The sequence below is a fragment of the Centruroides sculpturatus genome, unplaced genomic scaffold (genome assembly GCF_000671375.1).
Source record: "Centruroides sculpturatus isolate CEXI.00-Female unplaced genomic scaffold, Cexi_2.0 scaffold596, whole genome shotgun sequence".
Classification (NCBI taxonomy): Eukaryota; Metazoa; Arthropoda; class Arachnida; order Scorpiones; family Buthidae; genus Centruroides; species Centruroides sculpturatus.
Window position 1 is genome coordinate 211750 of NW_019384881.1, and position 20884 is coordinate 232633.

The window sequence follows — 20884 nt, forward strand, 5'->3', positions numbered from 1 at the left end:
TCTGGTCAAAGTAGCTTGAAAACAAGCAGAGAAAGCTTCAAGTGTGATGCTTGTTAGCTCATTTGTCACAGTCTGTTGGATATCTGCAATATCTTGACAAAACGTTCCTTTCAGTTGCTTGACAAAATGTCCCTTTCAGTTGTAACCCTTTGTCAGAAGAGTGTAATTTTTTTCTTGTTGCTGCGAGTGAAAAAGCAACTGAAAGGAACGTTTCATCAAGATATTGCAGATATCCAACAGACTGTGACAAATGAATTAACAAGCATCACACCATCACACTTAACTTTCTCTGCTTGCTTCCAAGACCTCCAGAAACATTGGCAATTGTGTGTAGATAGCTGAGGGGACTACTTTACTACTTTGACAGGAGCTAGAATCATTACTTGGTAATTGCAATTTTCTATTTTTTACAAGCTTTGTTCTGCTGGAACTTTTCTGACAAAGGGTTGTGTGTGTGTACACACAATATACATGTTTTGTCTGAAAACTGAAAAGCTCCAGCACAAAGCTTGATAAAATATGAAATTGCAATTCTATATCAATCTATATATATATATATATATATACATAAACATATACATATTTATTTTAAAAATGGTTTGGTGTTCAGGACCAAATTGTAAAAATTTGACAACTAGAGGTGAGGTATAAGATTGTTCCATTTTCCTGATGACAGCTCCAGGAGAGTGATGATTTAAGAGTTAATGTAAGTAATGGCTTATTAATGATTATATACAGAGGAATCAGATTTATTAGAACTGAATAATAATCAATTTTCATTGTGAATAATTGAAGAAATTCTGCCTTGAAGATTTCTCTCCCAAGGTGACATTTTATTCTTATAATGTACTGAAGTTTCTTAATGTATAGTACATTAAGAAAAACATGCTCTGCTTACATTTTGCAAGCTTATTTTTAACAAATGTTTTTAGGACATTAAACATTGCTTTTTCAGATTTAAAAAAATAAAAATATTTATCCAAAAGAACCACATAATATTATCATAAGAAATATTCACTAATCAATAATTTTTCAGAAACATCTTACTTACATTAATTAAATTATTATTATTATTATTATTTATTAATTGTTGTAAAGATGAGATTTGTAATACAGTAAGACCCCGTTTAATGCTGATTTGATATAATGCGTTCTGCTCGAAGCCTTAAAAAAGCTCAAAATTTACACTGATTTAAATTATCACCACATTTCATTGTTTCGTATATAAAACAATTATTCTCAAACATGAACCAAACAGCAAAAGTATCAATTCGTCATAGCGCCATGCTTTCCTTAAATCTATATTTGTTTGGTGCAATTTTGGTAAAAATATAACATTATGGATGCCACAGCAATATTGACTTTGCTTGGCAAGAATTAACTGATAAATGCATGAATGAAGTGTGGAAGAAGTTATGGCTGAAGGTATTGAAAAATTCTCAACGAGAAGAACCTGTCTCTGTATCGTTAGGTTGACCAAGTTGTCAACCTAATCAATATAGCATGACTAGGAGATGTAGACAAGCAGGATATTGAGGAGTCACTGCAGGTTTCTGGTGATAGCTTTACCAACAACAACCTTCAAGAACTGGCAAAACAAGGAATTTAGTGTGGAACTGGAAAATAGTAATTCTGAAAACGAAGAACCCAAAGCATTTCTCTACAGATTTCCTTAGTAAAAGTTTATTAACAATAACCGAAATCATTGATCAAATTGTAGCAAAGGATCTATATTTTGATAGGAGTGTAAAAACAAGACGGGGCATTTTGGATGCGATCTTCTGTTACTGACATTTGTTTAATAAAAGAAAAAAACAGCAAAAAATAACACTAGACGACTTCATTGCAAAAAATCAAAAATTTCAGAAAAGTCAGAACATTCATCACAATAAATGAACTTTACATTTCTGTGTGTATATGCTTGTGTTATTTAACATAAATTTTGCTATTATGTAACACTCCTTTCAAAATCTGGATCATTCGCTACAATTTGATCAATGATTTTGGTTATTGTTATTAAACTTTTACCGATTTTACATTAATTTTAAGTTATTTTTATATTAATTATTTTATATTATATTATATTATTATGCAAATTAATATAAAAATAACTTAAAGTAAAATCTGTTTATGTTTGGTCATGTGTTAACCTATCCCTATATACTCTGTGTTAAAATGACCTCATTTAATGCTATTTCGTTTAGCGCTTTGTCATGTAGGTACGTATCTCCCGCGTTAAGCAGGGTCTTACTGTATTACATACAATAAATGATTACTTGCTTAGAAGACTACAGAAAATTATTTTCCTCTTCTAATTGATATTATCTTTTAACAGGAACATCAGCCATACAAGATTGCTAATAAATTTTTATAAATATACTTATTTAATTCTCTAAAAAGTTCGTATATGCATCAGAAAGTTCTTAAATAAAGAAGTTATTTTCTCTTGTAAATACTTTGGAAGCTTTACATAATATATAAAGTTTGTGAGAATGGTTTTCTTTTCTCTTGATCCAATTTCTATTCATAAAAATGTTTGCTCTCCTGTTTGCAATTTGTGTAATGTAAAAATGTATGTGAATATAGAAAATTAAATAGATTCTTATTTTAACATCATCTCCAAATTTCTTCTCTAAATTAAACTATCTTCTTACCACATTACTGGAATGAATCACACATAATCAAGAGCCTTTAAAGTCCAGTAACACAAATTTTAATGAAATATGTTTGTTCTACATATTCTATTTTGCAATTTGATTGGTTAAAAACCTGAAGCAGACCTTGGGTAAGGTTGAAAACATTCATTTTCAATAAAATTTGCATTACTGGACTTTAAAAGTTTTTTATTGTATGTGTTTCTTCTCTAGTTTTGCATTTCAAACGAAATAAATTTATTTTGTGAACCATTGGCAGATTTTTATTTTGAAACCTATTTAGTTAAAGCCTTTAATTGTGTGTCAAAGTAACCTCTAAATGAAAACATACTCTATTTGAAATTATAAAAGGAATTCTGTGGCTAGAACTCAAAGGAACATGCAGTTTACAGCATGTAGACAGCATGAAATCTATACCATGACCTTGGAGCTACAGAATCATTATCGTGGCTCCATAGGGAGCATTGGTGTCCCAACCTTGTGTTTATAGACGTTGATTTAGAAAAGGATGATGACTATAGGAAATACAAGCAGACACGTTTAAACCGAGTGTTATGAAAAATTACAGGTATATTTCTGGGTCAAAGGTCATTCCCATATCTTTCTTATTACACAGATTAATACCAGAAAGTTTAATTTGTGAAAAAGTAACTTGTTTTATTGACAACAGTTGTGTCCAGTATATATTTACTATATGTTTAGACCAGGCTAAACATATTCTTAAACTAGGACATCGCATGACTTTGTCATATTGCGATAGAATTGAGGGAGAGCCGAAAAGAAAGAAGCAATCCTTGCACTTGTTGGGCACAGAAGAGGTAATACTTCTTCCTGATGTCACAGACAAGCAAACCTTGCACTTGCCTCCACAAAAGAGGCCATACTTGTACCTATATATGTGGCTACCAAGGGCAAAGTGAAATATGGTGCCTTCTGGATATGCCTTTAATTAGTCTATTATAAATTTAAAAATTATAAAATCACTTTCTATTAATATATTGCATATTATATTTTATAATGATTTTTCTTACTTGTGTGTGACAGTTTTCTATGAATTTATTAGTTTGCCTATGTAACAATTTTGGAATTTTGGTACCCATCATTTAAGCAGCTGGGCACATGCTCCCTCTGCTCTGCTTTTCCACAATCCTGCTTGTATCAGCTAGCCATGGGAGAAGTGATCCTCACAGCTTTTGGAAATGGGAGATGCAATTCTTGCACTTGTTGATATGAAGAGGCAATTCAAGAGCAAAGTATTTGCCACTTGCTTTGTTCTTGTGATTTGTTGGTTTTTTGCACCTACTTTTGCTTAAATGCATGTGATGGCGTTTTATATTTTTCTCCCCTAAACTCCATTAGGCAGGCTTAGTCACATTAGGGAGCAAGGACATTGTCATTTTGGTATGATTTATGCATCAAAGGAGTCATGGATTGCTATTTTTTACTTTTAAATGGACCCTCATTATGTTCTTGGATTTCTCACCATAATTAATGGAAAATAGCAAAGTTTCACCAAAATTGGCCCATCATGTTTTGAGAATGAACTCAATTCTGTAAGTCCATAGATGTGCTAACAACCTTGGGACATGGCCTAACAAAATTGTGCGATTTATGGGATATTGTTTTTGTCATGCATGCTATGACCTTGTATCTTGTAAACTAAGTCATTGATCTCCACTTTTTATAATGTTTTTGGATTCTTCATTGCAATAAATGGAAAATGGCAAAGTTTTTCAAAATTAATTGATCAAATTTTGATGCAATATTGTAAACCACATAGACAAGGCTTTGCTAACACTCTGCCTCAATTATCCAGCAATTGTCACTGAATATATCCACATGGATTGTTCATTGCATACCATTATCTAGCTATAACAAACTTTTATTCCACTACAGCATCTACTTTATGTTCCACCAAGTAAAATGTATTTTATCTACATTTTAGCTCTAATTTTCTACATACTAATACTTAAATCAGTATGCTCTATATACAATTTTAAATATGTAATTTTTATAATTGCAGAACATAAAACAAGACAGGAGCAAGAGATTGAAACCAATGATGCAGTTACTATACCAACCAAATCAAGTGATATCTTCAAGAACAGTGTTGCATCATCTCTATTACGGATATATCGGCAATATGAATTGTGTAAAACAAGGCCTACAAAGAGATATTCACTTAAAAGGTATCAGTGCAGAATTTGTGCAAAGAGTTTTTCTTACAAACAGATTTATGCAAATCATATTTCCAACCATGCGGGTAAAAGATCTTTCTCTTGTAATGTCTGCACGAAAGACTTTTTCTTCAAATATTATTTAGAGAAACATAAAACAGAACACGCAGACAAAAACATTTATTTCTGTTGGATTTGCAAAACAAAGTTTCAGTTTGAGTTGGATTTAATACATCATCAAAAGAAATATCATTGTAAAAATATAGATTATAAAAAAATATATCAGAAATGTTCAGCAACTGATGCAAAAAATTCCAAACTGAAACCTTTTCAGTGTCATATCTGTAAAAAACGATTCAAACTGAAAACAGTTCTCGCACAACACAAGAAATATCATTCCAAAGAGAGACCCTTTCAGTGTGAATTTTGTGGAAAGACATTTAAAGTTAAAGGAGATTTACATGCACATCGAATAAGCCATTCTAAAGAGAGGCCTTATCAGTGTGATGTCTGTAAAAAGTCTTTTAAAATGAGAAAATACTTAGCGGGACATTTGAAATGCCATTCTGAAGAAAGGCCATTCAACTGTGAAGTCTGTGGTAAAGATTATAAATTCAAGTCTAACCTAATGGTACACATTAAAAGTCACTGTGAAGAGAAACCATTTTGTTGCGAACTATGCGGCAAGAGTTTCAAGCTAAGGTATCGTTTAGTAAACCATCAGCTGTCGCACACTAAAGGGAAACCATTTTTCTGTGACATCTGCAAGAAAGGTTTCAAGTTGGAATCGAGCTTTCTCCTTCATCAGAAATCTCATTTCACTGAGAAACCATTCCAATGCGAAATCTGTAAAAAGTGCTTCTCGCAGAAAAAACATTTAGATGCTCACAGGACTTATTATTCAGTGTCAAGGTTGGTTTCGTGTGAGTTCTGTGAAAAGAAGTTCGTTTTAGAAAATAATGATTGCTGCTTTAAGGATAATCCAACTCAGTGTAAAACTTGCATAAATAGCTTAAAGACTAAAACCATTACTGTCAGCCACGAAACATATCAGAGCCAGGAAAACCATTTCCAGTGTAAATTCTGTGAGAAAAGCTTCAAGACAAAGAAAGGCTTGGCCAAGCATCAAAAATATAATTGTAGTAAGAAATATTTCCATTGCGAACACTGTAGAGCAATGTTTAATAAAGTTTCGGAGTTGCGATTCCATGAAAAATTCTGTAGCAAAGCATCAGAAATGGTTTGTCGAACATTCAAATCACAAATTACATTACAGAATTCTGATGAAAAAACTGTTGCAGCACATGAATATTTTCAGTGTGATGTTTGCAAGTGTTACTTAAATGAAAGAGATATTTTGGAGCATTGGAAGAGCCACCAAATACAGAATTCTGAATCAGTAATGTTTGTTTTACCAGTAATCCAATTGAACAGTGATGCAACAGGCATTGCACCATCCAATGTAACTCCTGTGCCATATTAAATCAATGCTGATACGTCAACCAAGAGAAATTGTATAAATTGTAATATATTCAGAATACATTAAATATGTAATGTTTATTAATAAAGTTATTTTATTAGGAAACATATTATTTCTGTTGATGTAATGTATGAGTATATCACAATTGAAATTCAAACGAGACGATGTACAGAAAATGTGCAACTTCACTTACATTTCTTTTTAATTCAGATAAATAGGATAGCTTCAAAAATAAGTTTACAATTCATAAATAAAATAAAAGCGTTTTTTTCAAACTGGTTTTAACTATCTGTCGCTCTCTCAGCAATATTAATTATACTAAGACACACACCTGATTTCTATTTGCCGAGTTTTTTCTTTATTCCAAATGTTTTCAGCCTATTTGGATAGGCCATCTTCAGGCTTTACAATCATCGTTCCAAATGGAACCATTTGTTCGAATTTATTTCATTTTGAATTTGAACATTTTAACAACTTTTGTATATACATGAGTAAATAAATAGCTAACTAAATAACATCAAAATGCATTGCAACTTAACAAAAAACAAAAACAAAATTAAAAAACAAAAATTATACCAAATTTAAATGCATCTAAAAACATTTTAACTTTTGGCCAACTGGCTGAGGCAGTAGAGGCTTTCGTCCTGTTACTCTGTGGGCCCACAGTAACAGAGTGGATAAAACCACTGAACGCTGGTAGTAATTGGTTGTGGGTTTACTTCTCGCCAGTGGGCTGGTCACATGGAATTTTCCAAGTTTTCTTCATGTTAACACCTAAACGAGCCAGTTTCCCATAAAAGACCTGAAATGCATCACAGTAGATTGCTTATGTGTCACATGAATAAAACAAATCAAGCGACTGGGGTGCCCAAATTTTTTGAAAACTCTTCCACCCTGAGAGTACTAAGAGGGCCTCTTTTAGCAAGCCCATTATTGGTTCGGTCAGGCCCACAATGGGGCAGCCAGTGAGGAACAGGGCCTGACAAATGTGGTTGGACCACGCCTGAAAAGTTCCTGGAATTTTTTGATTCATTTGGATTCGATCCTGGGTCCCACAGCATTGTAGGCTGTCACCTTGACTGCTCACCCATCTGACCGTCTAGGGATGCCTGGATTGAATCTAGATTAACACCTCCAAATTGTTTTTAGCAAAAGTATCTACAATACAGGTATTCCTTGATTAATGCAGTTAAGGAATTCCTCGATCTAATTGCATTAATCAAAATATGGTATGTGTAAAGACAACTGGTAAAACCTTGTAAGTTAAAATGTCTGATGCATATATAAAGTGATTGTGGCAATTAATTTCATGTGTTAAGCAAGAGATACCTGTACTACCAAAATTAATTTTTTCTTTGGTGAGATTGGATTCAATGTTCAACAAGACTGAACAATTTAATCTTTCATCCAACATTTTCAATCAGAGATAGTTCTTTATACTTTTGAGTGCAGAGTGTTCTTCCTAGTAACACTGGTAGTTGGTCATGGGTTTGTACCTTGCCAATGGTTCGGTCTCTTGGAGTTTTTCTGGGTTTTCTTTATATTTCTAACACCTAAATAGCAGCCAATTTCGCATAAAAGACCTCTCGGGAGGTATTCCCTCCTAGTCAGATTACTCACATGTTGCATTGCCATATACAAAAAAGCCTACCAGTGGCCAAGCGGTTTCATTTCCTGAACACTGGAAGTTCGGTCATGGGTTCATGCCATGCCAGGATGGACTGGCCATGTGGAGTTTTCCAGGTTTTCTCCATGTCTTTAAATAAAACTAATCGGAATGAACCAAGAGTTGAAGGAAGCCATTTAAATACTGGACTAATACTTTTAATTGCTAGTTTCAGCAAAATACTTTTAATGGTCATTTAAATAAAATGACTGCTAATTGAACAACAATGCTTAAAATTCTCCTTAGAAGGCGATCAAGTTTGACGAGCTTCGTGAGACATGCACTATGTTTTACAAAGGTGGTTGGAAAAATGTCATTCCACTATATTTGGTAACAAGTCCGGATAGTCTGCAAACTAGGAATTTTTTGGGGATGGTCTGTCCCAGTAATGTTGAATCCCATTCTTCACCACCCAGCTGTCATGTGAACACTAAGACCTCTTGTCATGGGTTTGGTCAGTCTTACAGTCAACCCCATTCTAGAAATGCCCAAACCCACAATGGGCTTGAAGGATGTAGTGATTACAAAAGTGTTTCAAAGAAAAAGGGCTAGTATAATTTCTATATAATTGATAACAATTCCATTTATAATTTTAACACATAGTATGCTGTACACAACATTACGCCTTTCCAAACGAGGTTTCGGTTCCTCAAACTAAAAATCGTTTACTTCAACATTTGGTAGCATTGAATTATCTGATTGAACAGAAAGAGTTCTCACACTTTTTGGAACTTTCTAAAATAACTTTTTTCTGTATATAAACAGGTCGGGGTACATGCTATAAGAAAATACTAAATCCAGTTCTCTTGCTCTACTTTACCATGACCAACCAACATCCGCTAACCAAAGAGCAAGTTTGCCTGCTCCTCATTTATGACTATTGTTCCAAAAAAAAAAAGCAGCCAATTCTATCACTGATATGAATGCTGCATTATGCCCAGACACTGTCGCCAGAAGAACTGCATACGATTGGTACAAACACTTCAAAAATGGGGATACCTAACCCAAGATCATGCTTTCTGTCTTCTGAGATTCTAAAGGAATCATCATGTTCAAGTTGCTGCTGCAAAATATAACCATCAATGCAACTTTCTACTGCGAACAACTCAATGTCTGCAGCAGAAACTGGCAGAGACCTGCCGAAACACTAGAACACCATCTTATTGCATGACAATACATGGCCACATATGGCTAGGCAGACCCACCAGAAGCTACTGGACCTGAACTGGGAGGTCTTGCCTCACCCGCCATACAGCCCTGACATTGCATATTCGGATTACCGTCTGTTCGCCACACTCAACTGTCACCTGGCTGGCAAAGAGTTCAACAATGAAGCCGACTTGGAGGTCAGCCTGACCAACTTCTTCAAGTCGCAGCTGCCAGAGTTTTATCGAAATGGCATTTATTCCTTGCATAAGCGTTGGCAGGAAGTGATCAACAACAATGGTGACTACATTGATGATTGAAGTCCATTCTGTACATAAAATTTTCTTGGCTAAATGAAATGCGTTTAAAAGTGTGAGAACTTTCTGTTCAATCAGATAATTCCGTTAAAATGTTTTCGATCGACAAAGTAAATGATAAATTTTCCATGAACTGTGTAATTCGTCGATCGAAAAGCAAATACTCCTCGGCCGTCTTCAATTGTCTTGACCACTGTATATCATAAATAGGCGTCGTTATATACGATATAATAATTTAATTTTCAATTAGTTGATTGATAGATTCAAAAAACAAAAATAGATTTCATTAATCGCCAGTGATGTAGCTACAAGTTTTTCCGCTCGCGGGGTGCCCCTATGTATTGGCGTCCAAACCGCCCATTCTCTTCCTAGTTTCGTCATTGCTTTTTACGGGTATAACGAGTAAGAATTATAACAAAGAAATCGTAATTTATAAAGATTAAGACGAAAGTTTTATATTTTTTTTGCACAGTACGTACAGTATTTTTAAACATTTATCTCCCCTATTGGTCTAGAGGTCTTTTTAGCAATTTAGACTCATTAATTAAGGGTTCGGCCAGGTGATGAGTGACGGGGCTCGATATATACGGACGGATCACACCCCAGAAAAATGTATGAGGTTTATCGATTCGTCCTAACTTGGTAGCCTGCTCTAGGCCGAACGTCCAAGCGGTGATCCTCTCGGACATCTGGCCGTAGAACAGTACGTTCTGGGAGTCTTAGAAGAGATTACGGCAATTACATCCATATTAGCATTACAATGCTGATAATATTCTTTGTGAGATATAAGCAGTGTAAATATTTGGCGGGTTTTACCGAAAAATTTCAGACTTTTGAACATTAGTAAATTTCCCGAAATTTCGGGAAGTTACCAAATTAGCTATTTATAGCTAAATCTGGTATATTTACGAACAAAACTAGTCGTACAAATTAAGAAAATTATAATAACCTAGATATTTTTACGACGCAAACCAGCCATTAATTAAAAAAAAATCAAATAATTATAATGAAAATAATATTTTTTGGCTATATTTATTGGCATGACGGCTATAAATTTGAACTGGCAGCACTACTCGACAAGTCGCAATTTCTCATTTGATGTAAAAGGTGAAGTATGGTCTATCAGACGAGGAAAATCTCTTTAATCAGATCTGCGGAAGATGGAAAAACTCGATTTTAGCATAAAACGAAAGTATTTCGGCATTCTGTTACATGCATGTCTTCGTTTCTGGAAGTTTATTGATCCTACATGATTCCGGAAAGATGTCTGACGACGCTGGAGAGACAAGTAGGTATTTATGAGATTTTCGTAATCCACTTCCATCGTAATGATTTTTAATTTTATGACGTTTATAATTGATATATTATGTTATGATGATTATTATTAGTATGTAAAATGGTTAATTATTATGCTTCTGGTCCCACAATTGTAACAGCGCGGTACTCCAATTGGAGTAACCGGTTTTAGTTAAACTGTTGCGCAGTACAGTTGTCCCTCGATAGTCCGACGTTTTGTAATCCGACATGCTCAGTAGTCCGACGCACATCCCATCAAGGTCCCCATCTCCGTTATGTGTCTGTTTGCACAGAAGCATGTCGCGACGTGAATCTCCCCACCCAATTCTTACATGATGACACACATTTCATGTGTTTTCCATGAGCAGTTCTGTTCGAACAGTTGGAGTAGGGAATATTGTAGGCTAGCAAAACAATGTCAAATATGTAATCACTTTCGGTAATCCGGACACTTTTGGTAATTCGTCACCCTTTGGTCCTGTACCTGTCAGATTATTAAGGGACAACTGTACTCCAATTGGAGTAAGTGTCAATTTTTTTTTTGTAATTAACTAGTTGGTGGCGATTTAAGCACTGATTGGCATTTATCTACATAGACTAAGTCTGTTTCAACGAATAAGATATTTGTTACCACCCCGTATTTTAAAATGTACTCACAAAACTCCTTCTTTCCATGTTAAGTCTATGGGAGAGACTTTTTTTCGTTCATTGGTCAATAAAATTTTTGTTCACAAGCCTGTTGAACTCCAATTGGTATATTGTTGCTAAATGACTATGGTTTAACGAATAAGCATCGACTTTGGTTTGTAGGGTGGGAAGTTTCTTGGAAAAAGTTTTGTCGGAGCTACGTTGTCAACTATAAACGTAAACAATCAATCATAAATCAATAGAGACATCTAATTTTTAGCTTGAATTTAATAAAATCTTACATATATTTATTCTATTTAACGAATATTAGTGTTTTTTGGATCATTCAGTTGTAAATTTTTCTAAAAAACGAAGTACTTCTGGTTAAGACCACGCTCCCTAGCAGACTGGCACTTGACCTAGATTTTGTAGCCACCACCCCCTCAAAAGCCAAACTTCGTTATACAGTGGGTGATCGGTTAACGAACAGATCACATAACGAACAAATCGGATAACGAACACTTTCGCGAAATATTTTTATGTTCAGACAACAAACACATGATCGGATAACGAACACCCCACAGAACAAACACAAGAAGAAGCGACGTAAATTAATGAATACCGATTGGTCTTCCTTTGTCTTCGGGCAACAATTCGAAACTTTTCGGAGTGTGGGAGACGTCGACATCGACGCTCAAGCCGGTATATACCGATCGGATAGTATTCCTCCGAACTTTGAAACTCTCCCTTGTAATTCCAGCCTTTTATTTTTCTGACAAAACAATTCTTTTATGTATTCGCGAGACTGTCGGGTAGGCACTCGTTAAGTTTTGCGTCTGTTTTTCTTTTCGAAAGGTGAGAGTATAATAGCAAAGGTAGAGAGTGGGCAGAAGATGCCTAATGTTGCTGGGCAGTATGGCGTGAACAGGTCTACAGTAGGCCGCAGTTCAATCTTATTTAAGAAAAATACTGTATAATCAAGAAGACTCAAGCAGCTAAAGGAGTAACAAAAATCACATCTGAGAAATAAAGAACATCGAAGGTTCATAATGGAACCTGAAACGGATCTGACGACAGAAGAACGCCAAGAACTCTTGAATGAAGAACACCAAGAAACTCGGCGAGATATGTTTTCTTCTGAAAAAGAGGATTAATGCCAATATCTTATATTAAAGATCCTTTGAAGAAGTGGGAGGATGTCAGAACAATGGTCTTAGAATGGCATCCAAACCAGGTTAAGGCTTGGGGATTTCTGCAATTGCAATGCTATTAATTACTTACGAAAAATCCTGAAGAAGAGAGAAAAGCAATCGACATTAGACAGATTCTTTAACCGTTTCAAACAGAAAAAAAAACACGACTAATAAAAACGCAAGACTATGTATGTATGTATTTTTATCATCATCAATACATATAAATAAAGGTAGTAAGAAAGTATATATTTTTTTATTTTGGGGGGTCTCCAGAACCAATTAATCAAATTCCCATAGAAACCTATGGTAAATCGTTAATTGGTTAACGAACAATTTGGATAGCGAACAAAGTCTTGGAACGGATTATGTTTGTTAACCGATCACCCACTGTATATTATTAGTTGTAATATCGCTTTACATGAATTTAGAATGCTGCAATTTTTTTGTTTTAACGAATATAGACATATCTAAGTAATGTATATAACTATAATCAGATGTTTATAAAAAAAATTTTTTTTTTTTAATTTGAAATTTATATAAGTATCTATATCTTTTTTTACTTTATAAGAGATAATGTAAAAACAATCATTTATGAAATTGCCATATAAAGTTCTTGGCTAATTTCTACGTTGATTGAAAGGAAAGATTAAATAATAAATAAAAGTAAAAATACCGTTATTTCTTGTTTCTTCTTAAAGTCATTTTTAGTTTTTTACAGAAATATTATGTACAGGTCAGGGTGGAAATAGTAGATGTGCTTTGTTTACATTTTTAAAAAACAACATTCATAGTAATTTGTTTATTTTTATTTTTCAAATAATAGAGAGATAAAAGGTAATAGAAAAAATATATACAAAAATACAAAAATTTTCAACAAATATTTGCAATATTTACAGTTTTTTAAATGTACAGTGATCTCTATCACACTAAGGTTTGCTTCGTATGATAGATTTCGAAACAATTTGCAGGGCACAAAAAAACATTGCACTGCTTACAAAAATATTTTATTTGCGTCCTTTTTTTTCTCGCAGAACACACAACACAATTGTTTCTTTTATTTCTGTTTCNTTTTTAAATGTACAGTGATCTCTATCACACTAAGTTTTGCTTTGTATGATAGATTTCGATTAGATAGAACAATTTGCAGGGCACAAAAAAACATCGCACTGCTTACAAAAATGTTTTGTTTGCGTCCTTTTTTTTCTCGCAGAATACACAACACAATTATTTCTTTTATTTCTGTTTCCTACAATTTCAATTTCTCCTATGAAGTGGCATCCGGTCAGTCGGCTAGGAGAAGATAGGCTGCACCTCCTTATGCTGTTTGAAGTGACTGTATTTTCGCCATATTTTGTGAAAATGTTCTCTATTAATTTTAATTTGAAATTTTTTAAAGTTAATTTACCACCTAATTTTCTATGGATAATGTGTGCATTGAGTACGTGCTATATCTAGGCAGGTGCAACAGGTGCACCTACACAAGTGGCCCCCAAAATGCATGTATTTGTTTTATTATTTTCCCAAACCTTATTATTAAGGGGCCTAAATGCAAATTCTTGCACAGGGCACAGGAATGGCCTAGTTATGGCATTGCATTGAGTACACATAAATCCAAAAATCTCAAATTTATTTTTTTATAGTACTTTCTAAGACGAGTACGTGTACTGGGGGTAGTTGACGTAATTTGATCCGTCAGATCTACACCTCCCATATGATATTTGTACTCAATGCACACACTTGGTTTTTGTTTTAGTCCCTTTCTTTGTTTTTATAGTTCTCATAGGATCGTCATACGTTGAACTCATTACAAAGACATCTTTCGTGTCTTTCCACTTTATCATCATCAGTTTATCTTTGTACCTGACTGATGTCTCTCCTTTTTTCAATTTACTTAGTATAACATCCTGTGACAACTCTTTCCTTGTTTTTCTTACAGTACCAGTAACATCTGTTGAATGACGTACTAAATACTCGAATAAGTATACATTGCTATAATAATTGTCCACTCCCAAATGATAACCTTTATCTAATAAATCTTCCATAAGGGAGAGGACAATATTCATTGAGTGACATTGTTTTGATGGATCGACATCAGTCAGGGTTATGGGAAATTATGTTCCCTTTCCTGTGTGCATTGCGAAATTATAAATGTATCCTGTTTTAGTTTCACAAAGAAAGAAACACTCTATTCCGAATCTAGCTCTCTTGAGCGGAACATACATTCTCCATCCTAGCCGACACTTCCACAAAAGAAGACTTTCGTCTATAGATATTCTTTTAGACGGTACGTACGCGCTCTTAAAACTATTTCTATATAAATTTAACAAGTCTCTAATTTTATATAGTTTATCCGTTTTATCATTACTACTAGAAAAATGTAAAAATTTAAATAACAAGATAAACCTGTCTTTTGTCATTGTTTTGTAAAATATTGGCATATTTAAAAGCGGCTTTCTAGAATAGTACGACTGGAAATCAGGTTTTTTTACAATACTCATCAAAAGAAAAATACCTTGAAGTAGCTGGATTTCGTTTGCAGTTGTACTTTGCCAGTCATTCATTCTGCTTCTTCTTTTCATCCCTTTTTGTGTTGCCTGCAATATTACTTCTTCTGCATGTTTGTTCGTCTCTGCAGTGATGTGATTGATGATATCTTCATTTGCGATGCACTCAAAGATTTCTAAAATTTCTTCCGGATTGTTGGCTGGAATTTTGATGCCTTCATCTCCGGTGAAATCGAATTCCTCTCTGCTTTGAGTGCTTGAAGTCGTCCAAGATGATGTGACAGATAATGTTCCTGATGATGTGCTGGGACCAGTATGCAATACAGAATCTGATTCCGAGTCAGAATCAGATGCATTCCATTCTGAGGGACTATAATCATCTGAGTCTGAATTACGAAGAGACTCGTCAGAAGAAACATAATTTAAAAGATCTAAATCGATCTCTGAATCATCTATCTTTCTTTTCGGCATATTAAAAAAATTCACTAAGAACTTCACAGCAAAAATTCAGAACTAAATTTCTACATGTTACCTATTTGAAGTAAAGTGCATAAATGAGCTACACGATTGGTAAGCAAAAATGTTTTGCACAGAAAATTAAAATTTTAACTGTGAGTAATTACTATTGCACCAAATGTTCTGTATAGATGCTTAATTTTGATGGACATTTCAATTAGTAATTGCAATTGTATCCTATGTTTTGCACAAATACTTAAAACTTTATTGGAGGTTTTTATTAGTAATTACACTTGAAAGTAAAATGTTTCGTATAGATACTTAAAATTGTCTTCAAAGTCATCTATAAGTAAATAAAATGTCAATATATATCATATATACTAGTGTGTATATTGCTTTCTGTTTATTGCAGTATTTTATTTTATTATAGGTTTATACTATTTTTATCAATGAATAAATATAGGAAATGTCTGTTTTGCTAAAATAATATCAAAATACTGAATAATATATAATATATATAATATAGTGATGGACAGCACGCTAATCATTTATTACAAAAAACTTTTGCGATATAAGCGTTAAATTAACCACGTATGTCACTAAATTGACGAGCGCTTTCGATGATACACACTGTATATTTTTAATATTACTGTTAACATTTAAGAAAGAAAATGTTAAGAACTGTTAAGAAAGGAATACAAACACAGCATTAAGGAATGCAAAACATTTGCATATCTCCCACCCTTGATTTGCCTGGGATACAATTTTAAGACTATAATTAGATGCTTCCCGGTACCCCAGGAAACATCTAATTATAGTCTTAAAATTATAGATGAATTGTTAAACAGGTTAAAAAACAAAAAAATAATTAATTTCATATGTTTATTAATAATGTCCTTAGATATTAATAATATACAGTAAAACCTGTCTATGGTGACCACCCGCAGTTCCTTCAAAAAGTGGTCTTTTAGACAGGTGGTCGTCCAATACAGGTGGTGCCGTAATACCGTATTTCCATACGTATTTTGCGCACTTTTTAGCCATTTCTAATAAGTAAAACTCGAGGTGAACAAAAATAAGCGAATTTTTTCAACGATATGGCTATATTGGTATTGTATTTTATTCTTATGGAATAACCCAATTTACAGGAGTCGTCATGATATTATAAGACAGATTTAACACCAATAAAATTAATACAATACTCGCATTTTCTCGATTATAATGCACACTTTATTTTTTCCCACTTAATTAATTCGACTCGGTTCTTTTCGTTCGCTCCTCAGTTACGTGTATTACGTCATCAATATACAAGCGCGTCCTATCTCTCCATCACTTTGCTTTTGGTTTTCGTTAGTTTAATTTCATTTTAACTTTAAAAATACTGTATTTTTTAAATATTTAATATTTTCTTAATTAATTAAGTACAATAAGAAAAATTATTAATTAATAATAAAACAATTTTATTATTTTTTCTCGTTATACGATTTCATTACAATCGCGGAAGCGAAAAAGGAAGTAAAACTGATTTTTGCATTAATGCGTTTATTGTTTTTTGAATATTTTGCCTGCGAAAATGACTTGGATATTATTTTTCTAAAAATATCGTGGAATTAAGGTAGGTTGATACAGAAACTATTTACCGCACGTGTACTGTATATGAGCTTCAAAATAAATAAATAAAAATAGATTTTATCAAACGATGAGATCATCCGATTATTGTATCGTGTACAATATTTTACATCCCCAAGGAAAATACTGTAGGTATAGGGTAAAATAAATTTTGTTTTTCCACAGTTAAACTTCGCCACTAATTGCTGTTGTGATAACTTTAATACGATCTTCTAACGACAGCACTTTGCATTTCGGACATTTTCCAACAAACTGAAATGAATTTCCTTTGTTGTTGCTATGGATAAACTATTCCGTGCCAGAAATTTTTGCCTGTTTTGACAGGTGCCCGTCGAATGCAGGTGGTCGCCTAAGCAGTTTTCACTGTATATCCAAGTATAACTAGAGATAATATTGAAAATTCATTAAGTAGAATATATGCTTCAGAATGGATAACTAAATTATGTTTATTGATAATGAAAAATAATTATTTTCAGTATGATGAAAAGTATTACACCCAAACTGATGGAATACCAATGCATTGGTCTGAGATTGGCAGAAATATTTATGATACAGATAGATGAAAAGACTAGAAATATAAAAGGAAGAGTTTTTACAATTGGTATGTAGACAATTGTATTATTATATTTGATAGTAAAAAAACAAATGAAGAGTTAATATTACAAGCAAACCAAATAGAAATAAACATCCAGTTTGAAATAGAAAAAGAAAGAAATAACAGTATTAATTATGTAGATATAAGTGTAGAAAGAAAAGAGAATAAATTAGAATATAAAATATCTGTTAAACCTATGCAGATACACAAGATCCTTAATTATAAATCAAATGTTCCAATAACTATGAAATTCAATATTTTTAAAATGTATATAGATAAAGTAAAAAATAGATAAATAAAATACTTTCTTACTGGAACTAAAATCAATACAAATAAAAACAAAACCTTTAAACATTCCAGCAAATCGTTTTTAATTAATATCTTAAAAATGTTTTTGAACACTTTAAGCGATCATCCTCAATTATCATTCTGAATCAAACGAACAATTTGAAATTACGTAAAATAAAATTCAAAAAGTGGTTACACAAATTTACATTTACATGTAACATGCTTAAATAATCTCAAAGACTATACAAATTAATTAAAATGAAATAAAGAAATAAAATAAAATATATACATCCAGTAAAAATTATCAAATTAATTTTGCCACTTATATAAACTACATCAACTCATCATAGGACTTCCACACTGATGACAATCCGTTGACATCCCTATGATTGATACAGTTTGTGTTCAACTGCGCCTTGTGAATTTCTAATTTTTCTAGATGTTTCATGGCTTGCTTGGATCTTGTAGCCTTGATGATTGATGCCTGATTTCAGAAGATCGTGATATCCTGCTGTTTGGCAAAAGCAGCAAGCACCATAGTGTCTGTTTTTCTTCACAGAGTGCTTATGTTCATCAATTCTTTTCTTTAAGTTTCTCATGGTTGCTCCTATGTATACCAAGTTGGAGTTAAAAATACTGTCCTTTAACAGTATAGAGTATATCCCTGTCATTGTGTTCCATTTGTAATTGCCTTTATCGTTTCTTAAGAGTATGTATACGGTGGGATTATGCCTGTAAACTATCTGTATATTCTTATTTCTGGTAACTTTTTTAACCGTTTCTTTCAGGAATGGTATGTAATTGAGCACGACTCATTCCCTATGCTGATTTCCTCCCCACATGGGGTGTTGTTTCTAACAATCTGTAATAAGAGCATCTGTTCTTTCTCTATGGTATCCTTGCTGTATCGCTATGTTTCGGATATATTCCAACTCATTATGTGTCTCAGATGCTTAATACCCCATGTGAGGAGGAAATCAGCATAGGGAAAGAGTCGTGCTCAATTACATACCATTCCTAAAAGAAATGGTTTAAAAAGTTATCAGAAACTAGCAGGTGGGCTTGGCATTGCTCGGGCAAAAGTAACGATATCTAAGATAAAGATTATTACGTTACAGTCAACCTTATCCGTTTTCACAGAATGCAAAAATTGGGTCCCCTTGTTTCCAGACTAATTAGAGAATTTTTGATGGGTCTAAAAATATGTTCGATTTCCCGCAAAAACGAAAAAAACTGCATCTGCGTATTGCACGTCGCTTTCTCTTAACAATTCCATTGTTACGTAACATTTCCATTGTTGACACTTCCATTGTTATTTAAAACTTTTATTGTTACTTAAAACTTCCATTGTTACTTAGCACTTCCATTGTTGATGGAAGTGTTAAGACTTAATCCTGTCCCTCTCCCCCGTGGGGAGGAATTTCGAAAAATCCCTTAGTGTGCATTCTCCTAACGTATCCTAACTGTGTACCAAATTTCAACTTTCAACTCCTAACCGTTTGAGCTCGTATCCATAATGTAAATAGAAGTTTTAATCCTGTCTCTCTCCACCCGGGGGGGGGGAATTTCGAAAAATTTCTTATTAGTGTGCGTTTTCATGACGTACCCTATCTGTGTACCAAATTTCAACTTTCAACTCCTAACTGTTTGGGCTCTGCACTTATTATTATTATCATTATTATCATCAACCCGTCTCGATTATATATTAGACAAGAATATACAGATAGTTTACAGGCATAATCCCACTGTATACAGACTCTTAACCCTTACATTATCGTCCGCCCCGCCCCCTATTTACGTTTATTTTGTAAAATGGCCAAGGGTAGTATAGGTCAGACATGTTACATTACTTTAAAAATTCACCAAAAATCAATTTATCGTTATATTCATATGACAAAAATTACGTTACATTTACTAATATCTGTAGTTATAAATACAATATTTTTAAATACATTTAAATATAAACTTCAGTAGAAAAAAATTAAAATATATCAGACCTGACATCTGTCTGTGAAAATTTGCAACATTTTTTAAAATTCACATACTCCAGTTAACCTCTCACCGTACGAACTATTAAAAAGTAGGGCTTCAAATGAAAAAATTGTTTATTATTATTTAAAAGAAAGCATCTATTTTATCTGGAAAAAAGTTTCATTCGAATTTTTTCAATTTGTTAAAATTGGTTCCTAAATGGCATCTTCTCCTTTGGATAGCCAACTTTACAGGGGCCCCCTGCGATTCGGCTTCTCTGTACTATTATTAGTTTTGCCGAGAAGCTGCCATTCGTCGGTTAGCGATAAAATAATTAAAAAAGTTAATTTAACCACAAAATATATAATGAATGTAATGTAAAAAATGAAATGAAGTTCGTAGCTATCTAAGCTTTGATTTGCTTTCTTGTATTTGTTTGAACCAATAAATGTTTTCTCACCATTCCAGGTCATAAATATTTCGGAAAAGTCAGTCCCTTACCATTGTAAAGTAATTAGCAGTAAGAAGAAAGATTATTGGCTGATAAAATCAATAGTAATCTTTTTAGAACTGTAATTGGTTTATTTCTGTATTTGTTGAGACATTATTTGACATAAAAAGCTTTACAATAAGCTCCCACAAAAAATCAAAATAATTTATAATACACCATTTTATAAAATAAATTTATAAAAAATTTTAGTATAAATCTTCATTTATTTTATAATGTATTATTTAGAAACTTATTATTTTTTATGTAACACAATACTGGCAAAGAGACACTCGATACAAGCTTCAGTACAGATAAACATCTGGACGACCTTGAAAACAGCTGATTGTAAGCTTTCGCGGGTTGTTCCCAACAACAGCCTGAGGGGAAGTAGGTTT

The 20884-nt window shown here is 33.2% G+C and overlaps 1 protein-coding gene and 1 pseudogene across 3 annotated transcripts in view; one reads left to right on the forward strand and one right to left on the reverse strand.

Moving 5' to 3' along the window:
• The window catches only part of LOC111631024 (gastrula zinc finger protein XlCGF26.1-like), a 52002-nt gene extending 45183 nt beyond the window's left edge, over positions 1-6819 (forward strand). For 2 of the 3 annotated variants that reach the window (XM_023375214.1, XM_023375217.1), the window contains exon 6: positions 4678-4809. Coding sequence is in view for 1 of the 3 variants with exons in the window: in XM_023375218.1 (XP_023230986.1) it covers positions 4678-6314 (1637 nt within the window). In the remaining 2 variants the exon portion in view is untranslated. Of the gene's footprint in view, positions 1-4677 lie in introns of all 3 variants that reach the window. The other variant, XM_023375218.1, reaches the window with a different exon arrangement.
• A 7319-nt stretch (positions 6820-14138) lies between these two features.
• LOC111631020 lies at positions 14139-15531 on the reverse strand (annotated as a pseudogene).
• Positions 15532-20884: the final 5353 nt, after the last annotated feature.